This window comes from Strix uralensis, chromosome 4, assembly GCF_047716275.1.
Source record: "Strix uralensis isolate ZFMK-TIS-50842 chromosome 4, bStrUra1, whole genome shotgun sequence".
NCBI lineage: Eukaryota > Metazoa > Chordata > Aves > Strigiformes > Strigidae > Strix > Strix uralensis.
Window position 1 is genome coordinate 105050392 of NC_133975.1, and position 22846 is coordinate 105073237.

The following is a 22846-nucleotide window of genomic DNA, read 5'->3' on the forward strand; positions in this document are numbered from 1 at the left end:
TAAGTTGGTTGTTAAAGCACTAAGTTCAAACTAAAAATATTATGGCAAATGATCTTCTAACAAATGGCATTTTCAACACTAAAGAAAAAATGTCATGCTGAAATGCAGATTTAAATACCATCACTTAGTTGCATAACATCTATGTATCTAAAAACTGTAATTTCTTCAATAAATTCTACCATATAAACATTATTTCTCTCCTACATAATACATGAAGTTGTAATTCCTAGCAATGATAATGACCCCTTCTGTTGAACAAGAGTAGGAATGGATAAATGAAATTAATGAAAAGCACTGTGTTATTACACAAAGCGTACTAATTTTACCATTATATCACACTTAGTATCTTGATTAATCTATAGTTACACAAAGACCTCTGTAAAAATATCAGAAGTCCTTCTTTAAACTAAGTTTTACCTAAATGTTTTGAGAAGAATTAAATAACTTCCAAAAGAAGTAACCTTTTACTTTTATATTTCTCCAGGGAGAAGACAATATTGCTTTCTAACTTCTGCTTTTTGTGCAGTAGCGTTCCAGTGCTGTTTTGTTTAGTATACTACAAACACAATAGCCTCTCTCAAGAACTCTGCTTGCTCCATTAACTTGTTAATGATTTCAATAGGAAACCAAAAGAAACTCTCTTTACTGCTGGCATACAACTTTACAAAAAAAAAAAAAAAAAAAGGGAAATTCACAATCAATCAAAAATGCTATCACTTTTGGAAAAATATACTTGCTTTCAAATTTGCGGCCATCATACTGGAAGGCGCTGAAAGAGTCAGAGTGGCTATCTGAACTGATGAGGTCACTGCTGCCCGCACTGGCAGGTGATGTCCATTCGGAAGGCACACCTGGGTCATCTATAGGACGCATTTGGTTCTGTTTGTTCAATATATCGGGAAGGTCTTTAGGAACTTCCAGGCTGCCAGGACTGCTTCCTCTTCTTGTCACATTCTAAACATTGAAGAGACAAATTATCTTACAATCTTGAATGGCTTATTTACATAAAATGGAAAAAGCAATCCCACATTTGCAAGTGTCAGAATGTATCAAGTAGTTCATAAGTACCTAAACCAGAAATTGTCATCATATGACATACATAGCCAAGACTTTCCAAAACCCCAGGCAGGCAGCAGTAAGTGAACAACCCATGCAGACACAGAATTTAATAAATATAAATTTTCTTTAAACAATGAATTTTTGGGCACGTACCTTAAAAGGCTAGGATTCAGACTAGCATGTACCACACACATATAAGTAAGTCTTGAGAAAGAACAATAGTAAAAAGTGAATTATATCCATATAATGTCTAAATTACTAAAGAAAACTTGTTAACCTTGGTTCCAGACAAAGCACCAAAAAAAAGGGGAATTTTGTGTTTTCTGGCCTATAGGCTACCATGCTATAAGCAAAAATTTAATGGACACCACAAGCAAATGAATTTACTAATTCATGTATTATTTTTTTTATGATTAAGCCAAAACCTTGGCATTGACTTGGACACCAAAGGCAGCATATAGCAGAAATACGGCACATAGATTTGTTCATGTAAAAGTAAGGTGGTGTTCTATCTGGAGTCTTTCTTCAAGACATTTTTTTCACAGATAGGACTGCTTGCTTGAGAGAGGGAGAGATAAATGTAGAAAAGCCATTGTATGAAATGGCTTGAAATCTTTATGCATTATGAGACTGAAAATTACTTCCTTTTACACTAGGCCTAGTTACCTCTCTATTCTTTTACCGTACTACTAATTAGAGATTTACTCAGACTGACAAGCTTTTAATGATACAAGGTTTTAGCATTCAATAGATACAACAACCTAAAACTCATCTTAGTAAATTGGTACTCTGTTTTAAGAAGGCGTATCTTTTTCTTGTGTGCTAGATTACAAAATCAGTAACAATTTCAAAATACTTATTCAAACACCTTGCCTGGTTTTTGCTACCTAAGGAAAGTATCAATTCTCTTGTCTGAACTATTAATAATCAATATTCTTGCCCATCTATGTGAAAACAAACAGTATTTCCCCTCTTTCTCTCTTCTGTGGCCAGTAGTGATTATTTCTGTTTTATTAATTTGCAGATTAACTTTTTTCAATAGACTTCATGTTATCATTTTTGTATTGTAACTCAAGACATGCTAACAAGAACACTTTGCACCAACAATCAAGTTTCATAAATGTGAGTTCAATACAAAAGAGAAAAAAGTATATATTTGGACAAACTCTATAGGTCCTCTCTTGCCATTTATATAAGATAATAAGTTTTTCTAATTACTTCAAAGAATCTTCTTCTGCCCCTTATTAGCAACAACTGAACTACTTGTTGACAACTTTCTACAGGAGTATGTCTCAAAATGACCTTTAAAAAAAAAATCTTAAAAAATTCTAAGCAGAAAAAAGAACTGAACAACTTTGAAACACTACATTTAAATTGTTACCCATTCTGTCTTCATCTGCAACTTTTTTTAATATTTCCCCCTTCATTGCTAGTTAATAAAACACTTATCTCTTCAAATCAGTTGTCTCTTTCTGTAAGTATTCAACAGTAACCAGAAATTCTTGACTTAAAATTGATTAAAATTTTTCATTATGAATGACATTCCAAACAACATGACACCTCTGGAAAAGTGTAGGAAGAAAGCCTATGAAAAGTTGGTTCAATTAGCAGAGAAGTATTTACAACAAATTATTCAACATTTGTAAGTGAAATAAAAAAATGAAGAAAAAACATGTACCGGTGTAGTTCCGCAGTCCGTTGCACTGACTATACCTGTATAGTACCATACTACAGCATGGCACCTAACTACATACCACACTGAAGACTGCAAATTTACATATAAATTATTATTCTGAAAGTGTCTGTGTACAAAGATCTTTACAGGTGCAATTAAGGCCTTTTAATTCAATGAGACTATTCATCTGACAATAACTTCTGTATTGTTTCCACAATGAAGATTTAATAGATATGAAAACACAAATAGCATAAAATGGCACAAAATGGCATGAATCTATATCAAAAGCAAGGAATAATTTAAGTGATATTCTTAATTCTTTCTGATTCATAAAATCCAGAGAAAAACGTTTTAGTGAACTGATTTATAACGTCACTGACAAGTTCACGCATATATGCAGACTTATATATTGAAATGTAGGAAGTGTAAAGGCTTACCAGTGCACTACCACTGCGGAGTCTCTCAGCTATAAATTCATCCATGAGGTCAGGAACATTTGTATTGCTACTGCCAATATCACTATCAATAGGGTGCAGCTTTTGACTCATGTCCTCTCTATTAGCTAAAAGTAAATGGACAACTGTATATAGTAAAGAACACATCAAGACATTTTCAAAACAAAAGGTAACAAATGAAAAAACCTGCTAATTAACAGAAATTAAAAAATCAAAATTGCCAAACATGCATTTTAAGAATTTCCCTCTTTTAAAGCAGATTCTACTTCAAGAATTAGTACGGCTTCTTCTTCCCACTAAGCAGGGGTTAGTCGATTTCCAGTACCACCTTCAAGAGCAAGAAGCTTATAGGTAAGCACTACTCAAAGTTGTTAATGCTTGCTTTAAGGATACAGCATATATTTTTCCTCCGTATCATGACAAATAAGTAATAAATCCTGAAAATTTTATGATTCCTACAGGCTCCTTCTTCACTGCATTCCTAATGAAGAGCAATGTATTGGAAAAAGTAAACAAGGTTGTAATATGTACTAATGACGAGTGTCAACATAGCACTGTATACAGTTAGTATAAATAGTGCACAGAAAATGTTATGTAATAAAATTACAGGCTCGTACATGGAATGAAAAGTCAAACTGGATGGTCAACGGTTATGAACAATTAATTAAGTTCACTCATTTATCAGTGTTATATTTTTGATATAACTATACTGTTCATATTTAACTGTGGCTGTTACACCTGACTTCATGATCTTCACCTTTAAAGTCTTCAAGTTATTCCAGTTCATGTTTTGTCTATAAGAATTTTTCCCTCATTGTCATCTCTCATAAAACCACAGTGTAGTTTATCCTAATAATGAGGCTCTGCAACATGTTACAGATTTCAGATAAAAGGTACTTCTAAAATTAGTGCTTTCTAAACATCTATTTTTCAGAAGTCTAGATTCTGCAGAGGAGCAAATCGCTTTTTTGAGACCCATGACAGTCACTCTCGTGGTGCTATGCTTACAAAGACTGCCCTCAGGTGGCATTAACATCTCGATGCAGGATGCATTACAGAATCCTCTGTTAATCATGCCAGCATAACAACGGGAAAAAAGAAAACCTACATTACTGCTGAAAGTTAATTCATTGTTCTTTTAAGGTTATGTGAACTAAGACAATGGATATTAGAGTGACGGCCTTTTTTGATCAGTCCACAGAGGTCTCATAGTTAGTAGGAGAAAGACTTATCATGAGACCTTCATGAACATCCATGATTCCAAGAAAAAAGAAAGCAACGAAAGATGTAACTGTATCCACTTTGATGAATGAATACAGAAAGGCCTACAGCATGTTTTGAAAGACTCAAACAAAACTTTAATCTATGATTAGACTTACAGAGAACTGTTGCAATGAAATCATTCCAGTAATAGATTTCTGTTTCAGACTATTTTTAAAAAGTTATCTAAACTGATCTCCAAATATAAATTTGAGGGGCTTCTTTGTTTTGGAGGAGGAAAAGGAGGAAGAGGAGGAGGAGGAAGAAGAAAACACACTAAATGAACCAGAAATACAATTAGTTCAACCTAGCTGGTCGAGAGCCAGGTCGTTCTGGACAAACAAACTACACTCAGAGTGGAATAGCAAATTCTGATAAAATATGCATATGCCAATCATTCAGTAGGCTAAATTTTAAGGCTCTGCATGGTAGATGAAAATTCAAAACTCTCAGGGCTTAATCCTTTATTAGGTCATTTACTGTCTCTTCCTCTTCCCTAACCTGATGGTCTTCAGCAGCAAAGAGGTTCAACTAAATATCTTGAAAAGGTAAATTAGTAATTTAAAGTATGTAAAAGTAACTTATGCTGGGAGAAAAATCAGCTGGCTGTAGGCGCATGCATAACCAAACAGGGAAAGCAGTGATCATCCCAAAGCCTTTTGATTGCTTATCAGAGCTTGCTTCAGTTGCATTAAGCCAAACTGGTGCTGCCTTTCTTCTTTTGCGCTCTGCACACTGTTAGTGCTCACCTGCAGCTTTCCTTCCAAAATAGCCCATTACATGACTGTACAGATCCCTCAGTGGAGCCTCTGCTGGCATTCTGTTCTGCCTCTGTGGGGAAACATTTGCCTTCGGCTTCGAAAGAGCATGTACAACAGTTTTATAAACACCACCCAGGGAGCCCTGCTGTTGTGCTGACTCCTGACCTGATGCTCTAAAGGCACTACGATTATGGAACTGATTAACTGCAATAGCTTCTTTTTGCAACATGGCTGCTTGAGTTTCTGCAGATTCCTTAATTTGCTTGCTGCCAGCTGATGCAGCACTGATTGCATCTAGAGGTCTATATATTCCAGGTCTAACCAGCTCTGTGACAGCTGATGAGCTGGTGCTTGCACTGGTACTGCTGTTGCTGCTACCACTACCACTACTACTGAAGCCACTGAGTTTACGAAGTCTTGCTTTCCAAGCGGCCTCTTTGCTCTCAAGAGGATTGTAAAATTGAACCGATTCAGTAGATGGCCTAAAAGTAACATGAACACTATTTCTCTTTTTAGTCGTTATTTTCATGATTTTGGCCCTATGAGTTACAGTTTCAGATATACTCCTTTTAGTTGGTGACAGTTTGCTTGTGCCTGTGGTGTGAGGCATTTGAGGGTTAACTGGTGCTTTAGGAAGAATTTTCTTTGCATGCATAACACGTGAGTTGGTTACTTTTTCATTAAACTGGGCACTTTTATGCTTTTCAGCTACTGCTGCTTCCACAACTAAATCTACATCAGCTTCAGTGGCTGCTTGCCTGTACAGGTATCTCTTCCCTTCTTTGCTGCTAGGACTACTTGACCCATGATCAAACACACTTTCATATTGTTTATCAATATTTAACTGTCTGGCTTTATCAAGCGCTTGATTTCTTGTAAAAATGTCTACTTGAGTAGGTGCAATATTACTTATAAAGCCACTTTGGTTTTGTTCTGGGTGCAGCTCTGTGTTATCAGCTCTTTCTGTAACAGTGATGCTATTCGTGCATTGACCAGTCTGATCTCTATTTTCTAATCCATCCAGTGGTAATCTATCATTCCTATTTACTGACGTATCAACTTCGTGAGCAGAAGCCTCACATTTATCTATCTCAAAGTTACCGCAAAGTTCTTCTTTTTCTTTAAGATATTCTCTCAGAGAGGAAAGGAGATCATCTTCACCTTCAAGGTCAACATATTGGCTTTGTTCAAAGGCTGTGTTTGCAAATTCTACTGGCCCTATTAAATGACAAAGATGGTCATAAATACTATCCCCAACTTCCAAGGAGGACTCTCTGCTATTTGTATCAGTGATATGGCTTTCAGTGGATCTATGCATTGAAGAGGTCTCAGTGGAACTTTGTAAGCTTGGAGCATGATGGGATGAACTGTCAATGACAGGAACTGCACCTTTGGCTCGTTCAACTGCGAATGGTTCCAGGATGTCAGAGGTGCTGCTGCTTCGTGGCAGTGGCTGTTCCTCATTTAATGCACCAAAAACTTCACTTGGAGCATCCTCACTCTGTGAAAAATGTCTGACTCGAGATGGACGTGGAAGAATTTGAGCATCGTCAATGTCTGTAGGAAAAAAGTATATGTAACATGCACTAAAATTTACATACAGAGACAATATTTATTTACCACTACATCCTAATTATGTGACTTTAAAAGCCGGGAAAGTCCAGAGCCTTGTTTTCTTAAGTACAACAAAAATACTTTTTCCAGTACTAGAGTGTTAAAAACACACGCACATAGTATCCAGTACAGAATGCAATATAAATGAGTTAGACCATCAGAACACAGTTTTATATGTTAACATGCATGAGAACAAACAGTGAGACCATGGAACGTTTGGAAATACAGTTAAAGCTAGGGCTGTGCCAATAAGTTCAATAATTCAACCAGTATTATTCCAGCTAGCTTGTTCAGGAAATGGTTACCTGGAATACAAATTAGCTTAACAGTAGTACCCTTCATGGAATTTACATCTTCAGAAAAATGCACAACTCCAAAGAGAACAAGTAAGTTTTCTGGAAAATTAGGAATGCCTATTGAAGTGGAAAACTATTATTTTTTCATAACTTGTATGAATATATAAAAATTACTGAATAAAGAATACTATCATATGATTATGAATATTATGGCATATGTAATATACTATACATCTAAAGACTAAGGCTTTTAAACGACAGGAAAGTGCTGGCCCTATACAGAATGGATACATGCTGCACATGATGGATAACTTAAAGATTATACCCTTTTTCCCTAGAAGGATGTTTTGTCTCTCATCTTCAAAATGACAAACTACATACTTGATGAAGGCTTACCTCCCCCTCTTCTTCCAGTTTTACACAAGCAAATGTGACATTTGTGAGACTGTCCAAATTAAGGACTCTGGTACTGAAAAACATCCTGTAGCTTCACAACAGTTAACATTTGAGTAAAACCACTTTTGTTTATGGAAAGACCAGAACATTTGTTGTGACCATTTAAATTAGTGATTCCTTGTCTCTGTTTAGACTGCTAATATGTTAGCATCAGTACAAATCATAGTTAACTCTACTGAAAGCTGCAGTTCCAACATGGATCACCTAGGAATTGTACAGAAGTATCTTCAGCCCACTTCACATCATACATCAAAATAAAGAACCTTCATGCTCCTCTTCAGATTTCCTGATAATGTTATAGGAACACTACATACTATCAAATCACCGGTGTAGGCAAGAGTAAGTATCTCCTACAGACAATTCAACTAATTGTAAGAATTCACACTTCCCTTGCAGTCTCTTTATGGGACAGGCACTTGAACAGTAAGGTAGAAACAGCTTTCTCAATGTTCTCATTTTTTGTTGGTGTTGGTTTTGGTTTTTTATAGAATTCTTTATTCCCCAGATTTATTTTTTACTATCTACCACTTAAAAAGTTGTAGTTATGCTTTTAAAGGCAGGAATAACAATAAACAGCTTAAATGAACACCAACAAGAGTTACTTGCCACAATAAACTGACTTACCTTGTGGTTCTATCTAGAGGATTTATCTTCAGGACTGCAGTGGTGATTTTACTTAAAATCAGCACAAAATTTAAGCCCCTTTCCCTCCCCTAAATCTGATGCCAAAATAAACTATGTTGAACTATGTTGAACTAATTTTAAAGTATTTCAAATTATTACTTCATGGATCTCTATACCTATTTCAGTAATATGTAATAATGAGAATCTGAAGTCACATTAAAAGCCTGTTTTAAAGTGCTCACACTTTTTTGAGATTGTTAGAGCTGGATTTTCTCATATTTTCCTTCTACGCAAAGCATATAAACTGGAAGAATGAGATACATCTCTACTTAACTAAATGTATGTGTTGGAAGAAGATGAAAAGTGGTATTTCCATGCTCAATTTTTCAGAGAAGTTAAAATTTGAAAATTAAAATCTGACCTGATACAAAGTTTACTGAACTATAAAGAAGCGATTAGACAGGAAATAGAGAGGTCTATATTGGAAAAAGAGTAGACATCCAAGCTATTTCAGAAAATAAACATGAATGGAAAATCATCGTGTACGGCACAATTTATTATCCCCTTCCTCTCTTTTCAGCTTTGATAAGCAACAAATTTCTCATGACTGGTCTTGTTCACTTATTACTAACTATATGAATGAATACCCTCTGAAATGAATGGTGTCTCTCTCTAGTTGTAACCGTTATTTCAAACTCTATTAGGCAGAGATTAACACAAGTTATGTTTATATACTCAATGCTATTTCTTACAGCTGCAAAGAAAGGACCATAGGATTCAGTCAAAAATATGTATGATAATGTTATATATGAGATTAATATATGTAACTATGATACACTGATCTCATCTTGAGCCATCAGTGTGCATCTTTCATGTCTTTCATAAACTCAAGCTTATCTAAAGCAGCAGCCTGAGGATTGCATACTGTGCATGCATGCAGCGATTATGATTTTCTAGGATGTTAAAATTACTGGATGGGGAACTCCAAATGCACGCCAAGCAGCTCCACAAATTGAAATAAATTCAGCTAGATTTATTTCAGTGTTGATCCAGTATTAATTTTAGGTGCTCACGTACACATGATTAGCACATACAAGTACACAAACATTTTCAAACAAATGTGTAGTGCTTGTGCCAATAGAGATTTCTTTTTTGTAGAACAGAGGAATAAATTAAGGAAATTAAAAATATACTGTTATTGCAATATCAGCGCTGAAAATACAGACAATGTTTAAAAAACCAAATGAACAGCTCCTTCACAACCAGGGCTCCCCCTTGCACACAGGTATACAGTCAAACTGGGACACCATCAATTCCTAAGGAGTTTTCACTAACTACATTGCAATTGTACGCCAGAAGGCTGTGTATCTGACACACTGCATGTACTTAGGAAAAACGCTGTCCTGGTTCCTAATACATTACAGCGAGGAAGAGATTGAAACTGGTAGTTCTAGAAATCTCACTCAATCACAACTTCCCTTAAATCAACCTTACCTCTCCTTTTTCTGCTAGAAGGCAGAAAGAAAAGGTAATTTTTCAGCATCAAGTGGGAGATAGATAGGCTAAAATACAAACTCATGGAGAGACACATTCTGTCAAGGCCACAAGCGCAAGTAGAAGATTCCCATATAATGTTGGGACACGATTCTATTTTATCATGGAAAGTTAGTTCAGAAAGTGGAGAAAAATACAATGTTTTGCTTCTCAGCTTTCATTTCAATTCTTTTATAAGAATACAATCATTCTGTGAGTTTCTGGGATTAAAGAATAATTACAGCCATATTGAAATTACAATTATGATTTCTTTATATTTCATCTTAATGATTACTTACTGATTAGGGAGCAAGGTTGTAAAGGCATAATATATGTCTCCCTTTCATGTTAATACTTCCTTTGATTCTTTTAGTCCCAGTGGATATGGAAAAATCTGTCGCCTGCAATTCATTAGTCTGCCATTGTGGCCCACTGCTTCAAGGAATCTTGCCTACATCTCACTGACACTTTTTTTCACAAGTGGTCTTGTACCTCAACAGTTCCAGGAATTAATGGTTATTTTTCTAGTTATCCTGTGAATATATAAAACGGGATTTCCTATGATTCTAACAGGTTAAAAGAAAAGTTCTTTTTAAAAATATTGCAGATTTGCAACAATTGCACTATATCAAATCACTTTACTGTTTAGTTAAATCTTAAAGTATAAATCTTCACTTCCACTTTCTGGATCCTATTTGAAAAGTTTCAAATATTCTGCACATGGAAATACAGCATAACTAAGAAACTACATGAAGGAATTACAATCTTAGGAAAGCATTCTCTATGATGCTAGATGACTAGATGTCAATATTGAGCTTTTACAATAAATTTTATTAACCTACTGATCTTCAAGCAGAAGCATTATGTCTCAATAAATAACAAATTATAGTGGGGTGTTCTGCCTTACTCTTGAAAATTAATATACTGTACTGTATAGATAAAGGTTTTGGCATAAATGCTTTCTTTTGGACTACCTGTCAAAATTCACCAGCGTTCAGTGAGTCAATCTTTCAACGAGGAGTTTCACAGCTAAAAAGAAGCTGAATACTACTTCAGAAAACCTAAGATTAGGGCATCCTATTCTTTTGGCATCATTTGAAATAGCCTCTCCTTCGAGTTGTGTTGAATCCGAAAGTCAGTCTGCGTAACAGGGATATTCATATAATCATGAAATAAGAGGAAGGGCTGTCACAGCTAGCTAAAAATCATTCATTACCTAACGCATGCTTATGACAGAAACAATTTGATTACTTCCCAAATTACATGTTGTACATCTGGACACAGAAGGCTTCCAGAAAAGAATGTATTTACTGTAAGAGGAAAAGGCAAGGAAAACTATAACACTCCATGTTAAAAAAAAAAAAATAAAAAAGAGAGACAGAGCAATAAAAAGTGCAGAAAATTAAAAGAACAAAGTGCACCCTGATCCAGTGGATAGCTTCTCCTTTACTCTGCTACTTCCCTATCAACACTCTAACAGCTTGCTTTCTTCACTAGAGCTTTTTAGTTTTCTGGCAATGTTCAAGATTCTTGGGCACATCATGAAGCTGTTTCAACACCTATCTGTTTGAGAAGACACCAAAACCAAGAAGCGCCTAGGACATTTTCTATGCTAGAAGTGCAAAGGTCTGTAAAATTATTTCACTTTTAAGAATTACGATAGTCATGCAGTTTTTGTATGGGATATCAACAGAAAGGATAATAGCAAGACAGCCATCAGGTTTGGGACACATTAGAGGAAAGATGCAAGCCGAGACTTTTCAGAAACATGGATGGTAAAACTGACTGCAAAAGCACTTTTGCCTTCTTTAAGCAGGATAATTAAGTATAAATGACTATATGACAAAATAATAGTTCACTGTGAAAGCTCATTCCCTTCTGCAGGTGCTCTTAAGATCTTCATGAAGAATTGACTATTTCCAACAATGTTATGGCCAGGTAAGATCTATTTCTAATAGGTTGTTCATGTATTTTTCCTATAAAAAGCCCTATCTTCTAAGTTCTAATAATTTATATCTCAGAAGAGATATCTTTTGCATTCATATGTTATTTTATTACATATAATTTGTATTTTATTATTATTTGTGTTGTGAAGATTTGCATTCAAATACTTTATAATTTTTCATTGTGAAAGTCTGGCATCACTATGGTGGGTTCATTGAACTTTCCTGATTCTGTATGTTTTCAGATTGAATACTAAGGCACCAAGTTTCTGTTTCACAACAAGACGACTTAATTTTGGACACAAAACAAAGTATAATTATGAAAATACAGTTCTTGGTACTTCTCTCGTAACAAAGACAGGCAGAAGGGTCAGAAAAGTTAAAAAAAGAACGTATCTTCCATTAAAAAATTACTGCCATTAAGTCCTTATATTTGTACACAGTTTTGACTATATATAGTCTTCCCACTATGCCTTCTCTTTTTTTCACTCATTGAGACAAAGGCATAATACGATTGTCAGCCTTAACACACTACTAATTTACACCTATGTAATAGCTAGAGTACAGGAAAAAAAAAAATTATCTGTAAACTTTCATGCATGCATTTTTAAAAATCTGTGCTAATTCTAATTATTGAATCTACTTGTTCAAAGAAAATTATCCAAAGAAAGCTACTGTCAAACTCCTATCCAACCACCCTGCTGGACCAAACGTTGAGGAAAACTACAACTCTGTAAAAAATGGATCATTTGGAAACCACCACCAAAACAAGGCACTTCAAAATTCCAAACTGTACAGATTTTTAAAATGTTTTTATACATTAATGAAAAACAGGCTTACTGTAAAGTGTATTATATGATACCATATACTTCAGAGAGTCTTTTTTCATGGGAGCTAAAATATATCATTATCATGGTTGCCCAAACAGCATTTAATGATACTGAATTCAGAAATTTATGTAGCAAGATGCAAATTGAAGTAAAATTATGTTCTTCCTTTCCTTCCCTCACTCATCACAAATAAAAACTTTAGAGTAGTTGTACTCTCTGGTAGACAGATGCTATCTTACTGCTTACCGATAAATTGAAAAAGCAAGAGATTTCTCTAATTTTCATGTTATGATAGTAAACATTGGCACAGCACTAACTTCTAACAGTTCCAGAATGAATTGCAAAATAGCATGGTATTTTAGATAACTCAAAATATTCATTCTTAATCTCTTCCCCTCTCCCCCCATCCCCCAAGTATTTTTACTTTGAAAAATTTAATGATTTAGCAGAATTTGAAAGCAGAAGGTTTAAAAAAGTGATAAAGGGGGTGCAGAAATTAGCAGAGGTGGCACTACCTGAAAGCTCATCAGAAAGGGGAGTGAGAACAATATCAGGCAAGAAGGGTTTGGAAGTATGGATCAGAACAGGAGCACTTTTAGCACTGCGTATATAGGCCGATGGCAGAGCACATTCACCAATGGATCGGCTTCTCATGGCTTTAAAAAGGAAAAGAAAGAAGTGGGGAAGGAAAAAAGAAGAGTGACTATAATGAAAGGCTTGTGTCACAGAAAAAGCAGCAACAGAGAAAACAAAGATAAAAAGGAAGAAAATTCAAAAATTAAAACATTTCAGCACGGCAGATATTGGCAGAGCTGTAAGAAAGAAAAAAAATCAGTGGACACATAAGACATTTTGAGTTTTTAACTTTTATGTAAAGCAGCAACAATGCCTTTATTATGACGATTACAGAGATTTTGCATTCAAAATCAAGAAACTAATTAACACTTTTTTCCCATTGCATCAGGGGTTGAAAAATCAAAGTTAAAGTCACTCGACAAGCACTCAGAACTTGAAATTTTAACAGAAAAAGCAACTTACACTACATTTGCATTTTTCTAGTTTCCTTTGGTTTACTCCTGAAAAAGCATCTTTGAGTTTTACACATACCCACACTCTTGAATTCATGATTCTCCAAAAGAGATTCAAAAGCATAAGCAGAAAATGACCAGTTCTGTGTGGAGAAATTTGTAATACAACTTGTTATAGTTCCACATTAAAAATTAAGTGACTGAAGTGAAATGGTTTGACAACAGAAAGCATTATATTGTTTCTTATGCATAGGATCTGGCTTTTAATCGATACTGGATAAATCTTGCTAAACTGATCCTAATTCACCTTTTCATGTTTCACATCCAGCCAACAGTCCTACAGAATGGAAAACTTACATAAGAATTGTGGCATCAGGATCAAGGTTGTATCTGCAGCTTTTCTAACAGATTTAAAATGATTCTTTGTGACATTTGTTCTCCTTTGCCAGGGTAAGACATAGCAAGAAGCAATACTGCGTTCAGTCTCAAAATACATTTGAAGTTCTTCAAAAAGCAATATTCATTGTTTCAAGCAGCTTCCCTTTCAAACTTTTGCAAATTTGATAAAATAGTTGCCGATAAATGTCTTTTAAGGAAACTTCAGTACATCTTACGTAAGTATTGTCAGTACAATATTTAATCAGTCTTTTAACTTTTCCACATATATTTTCAAAACAATATGGAATATAGACTTAGAATCTTAGTGCTCCTGATCTGTACGGGAATCAGAAGTACATGAATGGAGTGCAGTGAAAGTTGAGCACATCACACTTCTAAATCAGGTTAAAGAATTGTCCATAACAGCAACATGCAGATAACTTGGGTAGGTCAATGTACATAGAGCAGAAAACACATTTGACAAATGCAGCACGACTTAAGTGAAGTCTTAACATCAGTTTGAAAAAACAATTCAGAAAGACAGATGTTTTAAGACTGAAGCCATTCTCTGTTAAACAGTTTGTAAGACTGTTTTGCTGATTAAGGATACCAATTAAACTCAGACACCAGAGTGAAAAGAGTAGGCATATTGTACTGGTGATAACTAAATAATGTAACAGCATATTACAGAAAACATGCAGTAAGAAAATGCAGAATAATGCACCTAAAGCAACAAATAGGAAAATACGGGGTAATGCACCTAATCATTACTACACAATGGGGAGAATAGTGATTAAGAAAGACACCTCACCACTTGCATACGTTACCAACATCCAGACCCGCAGGCGCTGGGCAGCCCCGGTTGCAGCGAGGATTTGGAGAGCCTTTCCCTGCAAGTGGGAAGTCCTACGCGATGTGTCTACCCGTAGGTGAGGCTTCCAAAGTCGCGGCAAGAGGGTCCAGCCTTATATACCAAAAATCAGCAAGCCAGAATAACTGGCACCTTTGTTTTGAGCAGAAAATATCTGGTTTCATTCTCCTGTTGGATTCCACCCAAAGCCTGGCCAGGGCTCGGGGTGGGGAGGGAAACCAAGGGAGTTTCTAACAAGGTCAAATACTTGGGTTCTCAGCCTTGAACAAAGCTAAACAAGGGAAGTTGGATACACATTCTCATGACATTTCATCCTCACTACTGATTATATTCTGTCTAAGCTGCATCTTTCACTAGTGAGTTTACATTTTTGTTAATGACTACATGCTAAGTTAGCAGCTTTGGCTCAGGGCCTGTGGTTCAGGCTTCAGTATTTCAACACTTTAGCACTTTCTACATCAGCATAAGTGGGTTGTTATAACTTAGTACAATACCTACTAGCACAATGGTTATCATTTATAAAACATACAGGATTCATCTATAGGTTAACTCTGACTTCGGCCTGTTGTCCAAGCCTTAGCACTTCAAAGACGGAAACTGTTTTTTTTAAAAAAGGCAATTATGTGTAAGGCTTTAACATCTCTTTGTTTAAGAGAGACAATAATAAAATTCAGGATACAGTGATAGTTAGATGTGTTACATTCACCACTGTGCATCTTAAATTGAATGTAGGAAAGAGAAAAAATAACAAGCTACATAGTAAATCTTAAGGGTATTTTCCAACCTAAATGATTCTATGATTCTAAATAAACCAAGCTTCTGAGATTAGATACTGTCTTATTTATAAATCTTAACATAAAGTATCCCTTGTAATTTGACTGGATCTTTTCCACCATATTACACTGATACTAGCAAGGGGGGGCAGAACAACCCAATTAAAATTTGGAAGGTAACAGAAAATTCTGAAGGAAAAATTACAGTGTATTATTATTGAAAGCAAAATTAACTTTGAGATGCTGTAAAAGGAAAATGTGATCTTATTTAAAATAATAATTCACTGAGATGTGTCACAGTCAATTAAGTAGTTGAGGCAGACTTAATACCAGAACGTGGACTAGATATTTGACAGTTTATAACCTTCCACTGTTGTCTATAGACAAAAGCAGAACAATAGATATAGTAAATTCTTTCTGATCCAATATTTTTTAGGACTAGAATCTGCTGCCTAAGCCACAAATTCTGTATCTAGCCCTATAGAAGATTTTTCAACCCATATGCATATCATGTTTAAAGGCCCTTTTCCAAAAATTACTTTACATAAGTTCAGGCTAAAAATGTACACACTGCATATCAGAAAAGCTATGATTTTTATTTGAGTTACACACACAAAAAAATTCAGTGCAGCAATAAATGTGTGCTGGCATGAGGATGGTTCAAAAAATAGAGGTGCACAGATGTACACAAAATGTGTACAACATAAAACAGGTGAAAAAGAAACTCCAGCTTTTTCTTACCATAAAATATTCAACATGCACATCCCCCCTACTCAGATATAAAGAGTATATTGCTCACAATCAGAGGAAATATACTACATATCAGATATCATGCAACATATCTGAGGTCTGACTCAATTCCAGACTTAGCTTGTGGAGCTAATGTTAAATTGAAGGAGGAGATCTGACCAGCAAAATGTTCTATAGAAAATTTTACTTATTGTGACTATAAACCAGTTCTTTTTATTATGTGACCCTGTGTTTACTGTCACAGATTAAGAAGCTTCCAAGCAGCTGTCTTAGCAGACCCAAGAGACAGTAACAAGCAACTGTTTGCAGACAGTTAGGACATATGCTTTTGTAATATATTCTTCATTAACATTTAAAAAAACTGAAGAGTTTGGGATTCTGGCTCTGGCAACTCTTTTTGGGCTTTTCATCTTTTAAAATCATCCTACTAACCCTGTGATGCTTGTCCACAAATGGTAGTCTACAATATGAATAGAGCTGAAATTTTAACTGGTTACAGTAATACAAACTCAGCTTATTAATATCAAATATGTAAGATAATTGGAGGAAAGGAACAAAACCATGGAAGCTAAAGTACAATGAAACTAAAATCAGATTAGTTTGCTGCTAACCAGGTCAATATATAGCTTGATTAGGATAAATTTCAGTCATTTTAGGGCTAACATCATATAAATAGCCATCTTTCAAATAGCAGCAAAACAAAATCATTAATAAATTGACCAAACAACATAACCTTCTGACAGAATATCTGAAATATTAACAATTTGGGAAGGAGAAATTTTAACATGAGCTTTACCTTGTTAAAACAATTAAGATTTAAAACAAAACACCACAACAGTTCATCACAGACTATCTACAGAGAAGCAGAAATTACATTTAAAGTATCTGTGATCCATAAGGAAAACTTTAGTCAAACTAGGTGCTGTCAGCGTGAGATGCAGGAAAAGCTGTGTAGCAATTGAATGCATGAAAAAGACAGTTCCTGTGACTTCATTTTCTCTCGTGTCTACATTGCTTACAGAACAATTCACTCTCCCACACCAACAAAAGCCTTACGAGAAAAAAAATTTTTAAATGGAGAATTCTGAAGGGTATTCAAATAAAAACTTTGGCTAAATAACCTCTGTGGCTTAAAAAAAAGAATTGCAAATATTTTTGGAAAAAGAAAAAAAATACTAATTTCTGAAAAGCTACCGTAATTATATGTTCAACTGCCAGTATGCATCCCAAGTTTCTAAAACTGTGTCAGAATGTACCTGCATCCAAGAAGTATCAGTGAAGCAACAATACAGAATGACCAAAGTTACTACTACTACAGAGATAGTAAAACAGCAAGAGATACTTCTTAAAAGGTTCTTCATTTAAATAAAAAAGTAAAATCAGCTTAACTTTCCTTCACATAAGGGATAGCACTAAGATCACCAAGATGAGACAATGGACTAAAAGAAATTTGTAGAACCAGTTCACATTAAGATATTCTACGCAAATCATACGAACGTATGAGTCTTCTTTTGAGCAATCCACCTAAAGCAGTTTAGCATCACTCATTTCTAATGCAGGAAAGAGCATCTGCAAGTAATGAAGTTGAGAAATAGATGACTTCAGAAATGGAGAATTGCACACACCTGTGCGTATCTTTCAAAAATGCAAGATTCAGGGTATAGTAAAAGACAACACATTTTATAAACTATGCAGACATATATATATTTCTCTCAGTTTGCACAGTTGGAAAATACTCAACTTATTTTGTGCACAGTTCATGAAAACACGCACTTAAAAAGCCTTCTATTACCCACCTATCCACACCATTGCCCAAGCCATTCCAGCTTTTTTCTCTTTCATATACATACAACAGTATTGTTTTTCCAATCCAGCTTAAACATGTGATCAAACTAATTAAGAATTAATACATCAACTGCACTATTTCATTTACAGTAACTGTAATTCTAGTAACCACAAGCTATTCAGCTGCACTCAAAGCATGTAAGGCTGCATAATTCACACATTTAACTATTATAGATCATATACTTTGTGGAAAGAAGTTATCCACGTTGCTACAAAAGTCAGTTATTAATTCCTTGCCCTTTCTCAAATGTCACTTATATCAGCTTTTACAGATACATACCAACTGTTTTCTGCCGTACTATGCTTCTTGCCTTTTCTGTTCCTGGAGAGCCAGTGGTTGTAGCACTGCGTTGTCTCATTGGTGCTTGTCCAGGCTGATCACGGCTCCAGCCTCTAGAAAAGGACTTATCAACGGAAGATTTTGGGAATTCATGCCCAACTCCTGAAAAAATAGAATTGCAGATCTATTCACTTCTACTCTGGTATCACCAGATATTTGTAGTTGTGTTCCTTCAAAGAGTTTTAAAGTTGGATAGAATAAATTATGTTATCAAAGCAAGCATGATCGCAAAAGCTACAGAGCTCATTACTGGTTTTTGAACGTATAAAACCACTCAGTTAGCATTAACACTGAGGAATACTCAAACTTTTTCAGAAGCATTGGCGCTATTAAACTATTGCGGTTTTCTGTTCTGACCAATCAAGTGCAAAACCACAAGAAAACTGGGTTTATAAAGGTTGTAGCCTGATAAAATCTGTAACGATAGAAATTTTTCCTTTGCTGTTCCTATTTTTGTGTTATGCATTACACACAAAATCATAAATTACAGACCATTAATATTGTAGGTTTTTTCCAAATAATTTCATAACATTTGAGGAGCATGAAATAAAGATGATAAAATACTGTAACACAAAATGAAAAAGCAAAAAAATGGGATGATGGGCTCAAAGAACAAGGCTCTTTGGAAATTCTGTACTATAAAAATACTATACTAAGACTGAGAAAAGATGGAACAAATCCAGATTTGACATTTATATTGAAGTAAATAAAACTCATATGAGGAGCTATCAAAACCAACTGTATGTAAAACAAGTGAACTAAAGAATATTTGCAATGTATTTCCTTATCCACATTGAACTCATAATCCAAAATTATACTTGATAAACAATTACAATAATTAAAAGGGCATCTTCTTGGAAAGTAAGCCCTAGTATCACATGTTCATTATTATTAGCAAATGAACAGGGCCAAAGAAATTTGGCATAAATTGTATAATATTTATTACTTCCAAAGTTGGATTTAACTCTGTAACTCACATTTAACAATGGAGGCTTTCTCTGGAACTCTATTACTGAAGGCTAACATAAACTCTTCTCTTGTGGCTCTGTATGGGTGATATAGATGATTTAAAATGTTTTTTAAACCTATGTTCAAATAACTACACACATTCTTATCCTACATAAGAAAAAGAAGAAAGCTATATAGTATAGGAAAACCAGAAGGCATGGTCTGCAACAACCCCTCAGGGTCAACCACAGAGAAATGTATTTTTGTCCAGCTGTCACACACCAGAACAAAACAAAAGTGTGAATAATGCCTCTGCCCAAGATGAGAAATTTGGAAGCACGTGAAATGTTTTTATCAAAAACAGCCTACAGGAACATCTTCCTTAAGAGAAGGAATCCACATAAATTAGTTCGCACTGACAAACACTTGGATATTGGTAGGAAGTACCTTCCCTCGGGTTTGAGTGGAGAACCACATCAACCAGACACTGAGAGATTAACATGTAGATTAAAAATACACTTTTCTTCCATCTTCATTACTCACCCTAAATATAACCCTGCCTCTCACTATGAGATCTCAAAGCACTTTTTAAAGGAGAACAGTATTGTTACCCATGTTTTACAGAAGTGGAAACAAAGACAGAAGTGATTGCTCATGGTCACATGCAGAAAGTCACGTCTCTGATCTGGAAAGAGAATCCAGGTCTTGCAACTCTCAATCCAGCCCCCTCTATCCAGAAGGACAGACTTCCTGTCCCTTACGGATTCCAGAATTGTACCATTATAAGCAAGTAGCCACCTCCTCTCCCCATATTATGTTCTACAAAGTATTTCCTGCATTGTTTTCAAATCAGTTTAAAAACTGATGCCATTCACACGGATGATTAAAAGTATCCTTTCCCTTAAAAAGTCCAACAAGGTCACTTCAACAAAACCTGTCTTCACCATGGCTTAGTGATGAATTAGTACCCAAAAAAAACTACGTTCATCTTACATTTCATCTTTAAACAACATTCATTGGATTTCAAAATCAATATTCCAATTGTTCTTGCAACAGCCACTTGCTAGCTAGCTAATTTTTAGCAGATATGTAATCTTTGTTACTTTCAAGAAGTTATGACTGGGACTCAACTAATTTAATTGCTTTGATAAAAGAAGAAAAGTGTAACCCACTACAGTGTAACATATTAGGTTAAATTCAACACACCTTTAAGAACTACATTCCATATGTGCCTATTTGTGGGACTGAATCTTAACATGAGGATTTTGTGGTGGTTCTGAAAAGCAGCCTTATCTTAAAGAAACTTGGTTATTTCAGGTGATAGAAATGCCTAATTAGGCTACACCAAAATTATGCTGTGCCTGCCATCTTATTATCCCAGCTCAAATTCAAATGATGTGTGTACAGCGTTGTCTTACCTTTTCCTTTGTGTTTTTTCTGCTTCTGCTCACTTAATTTATCCAGCGGCAGGTCACTGAGGTCCAGGCTATACAAGTTTCTAGCTAATACTTTAGTTAGTGTCTCCATTGTCAGTGACCACTCAGTGGCCAGCTCTTCCCAATATGTCAGCGATGACATTACAGACAGCAAGTCATCCCAAAGTTCTCGAGAGATGTACACATTTAGATTTGCTTTGATCCAAGCTACTATAAGAGTCTAAAAGAATAAAGTGAGAAAAGTTGCATTCTGAACATAAGATGACAACATTCAAATGTTACTGCTTAAAAGGAAGCTTCTAACTGACACAAAAATTTCTGTGTAGTTGCTGACATTCTTTTCCTCACCAGAACACACAGACTTTTCATGAATTATCAAGTGTTATGTTAACATGGACTTCTGACTTAGATACAGGAACAACTCATTTGACTCTTGAAAGATCTTTCAGTATCTTACAAGTTTTGCCAGAGTTTTGTAATACTGTTCTCAATTAGTTCACATCACATTTGCATCTTGTGTATTCTTTTTTTTCCTATTAAAGAATCTAGAGACTTTACAGATCCTATTTACAGAGAAGCCACCACAACAGCATTCTCTAACTATAAACTTTGAAAGGATCTGCTACAGCTTACTGTAAGGAATAAAAAAATCAGTTGCTTAGGCATGGATGACACAGATTTTGTGCCAGCTTGAGCTAATTTTGCAATGGAAGCAGGCTAAAACTGCACCTCAACTCAACTAAAGGACAGCAGTTTTTTAATTTCACAGTACCCCAAAAACCATTGTCATGGTGTCATTAAATATAGGACAGAAAGTAACAAATGTAGCCAGTCTTTTAACCCACACCATTCACGTTATCTGGGTAACATGATCAATGATTTAAGATGACAAACCAGCCAACAGTGGTTATTGCATCTAATCTCTTGGTCAAAATTAGCGGAATTAATTAAAGTGAATTTATGTTTAATTGCCTGGAAAAGAGGTCCTGCAAGTCTTCCAGCTAAAGTGGAGTTTTTTCTTCCTTGATATTGCAAGAAAGTTTGGGGTGGTATTTTCAGCACAGATTCAGTAACCCTGAGCAGCACAAGTAGCATCTGTTCCCTGCAAAACAATATTAAACTTAGAGTTACCGTTTTGTTATACTTCTGTATATACCAGGATACTTTTAAAGAGAATAACCAAGCTTTATTTGCTCAAACACATTCCAGACAGGACACTGTGATTACAAACAGCCTAACTTGGTTCTTGAAAAGAAATTACTCCAATCTTCTTTTCACACTTGAGAGTGAGGAATGAATCCCTGTCACTCTCTAACATTTTCTGTCACGTCATTCAAGTGCTATCACCTTCAATGGCCTGAAATTAGAGGCAAAGTTTTAATTAGATTTCCAATCCGAGCTTTTATGTTTTTCTTTTTGTATGAATGACAAGTTTTGGAATGTTACATTATCATTAACATACTTCATCAATTATTTTGTGTGGCATAATCTTTGCCATCACAGACTATAGTCACTTCTTTACAGTGATGTGAAACTGTGGAAGAAAATACTAATCTAGTGGAATCTGTTTTCTATTACTACTCCCAAGTTTCCCAGTGGCTAGCCTTGAACTATTTCCTCACAAGAGCAGACAACCTTCACATGACATGTAATGCCAGCTCTACTTACCCAGAGTTCAGGAAATACTAGTGACAGCTTGAATGCAAGTCAAGTCATGGCAATCAGCCATGATTTCAAATGGCAATCAGCCATTTGAACTCCCGTTACTAGTGCTTCCTTGCAGTGGAGAATGGTGGCAATATACTATGTCATTAGAGACAGTTATTTAAAGGAGAGGGGGAAATAACAGAAATTCATTTGAAAGTGGGGTCCCTTGTACCTGCTAGGCACGTTAAGCACTGGAAAGGAACAAAACAGTTAAAACAGTACACGGACTCCTGTACACAATTACAGATCAAGAGCAACCCACAT

General features: G+C 35.3%; 1 protein-coding gene across 15 annotated transcripts in view; it reads right to left on the reverse strand.

Annotated features, from left to right (window-relative positions):
* Positions 1-22846, reverse strand: part of RALGAPA1 (Ral GTPase activating protein catalytic subunit alpha 1) — a 135814-nt gene that overhangs the window by 79388 nt on the left and 33580 nt on the right. For 10 of the 15 annotated variants that reach the window (XM_074868302.1, XM_074868303.1, XM_074868301.1 and 7 more), the window contains exons 14-20: positions 21848-21977; positions 20858-21095; positions 18432-18593; positions 13022-13162; positions 5199-6767; positions 3172-3296; positions 738-954 (exon numbers count right to left, since the gene is read on the reverse strand). In XM_074868302.1, coding sequence (XP_074724403.1) covers positions 738-954; positions 3172-3296; positions 5199-6767; positions 13022-13162; positions 18432-18593; positions 20858-21095; positions 21848-21977 — 2582 coding nt within the window. The remainder of the gene's footprint in view (positions 1-737; positions 955-3171; positions 3297-5198; positions 6768-13021; positions 13163-18431; positions 18594-20857; positions 21096-21847; positions 21978-22846) is intronic. The other 5 variants (XM_074868314.1, XM_074868313.1, XM_074868316.1 and 2 more) reach the window with 3 other exon arrangements.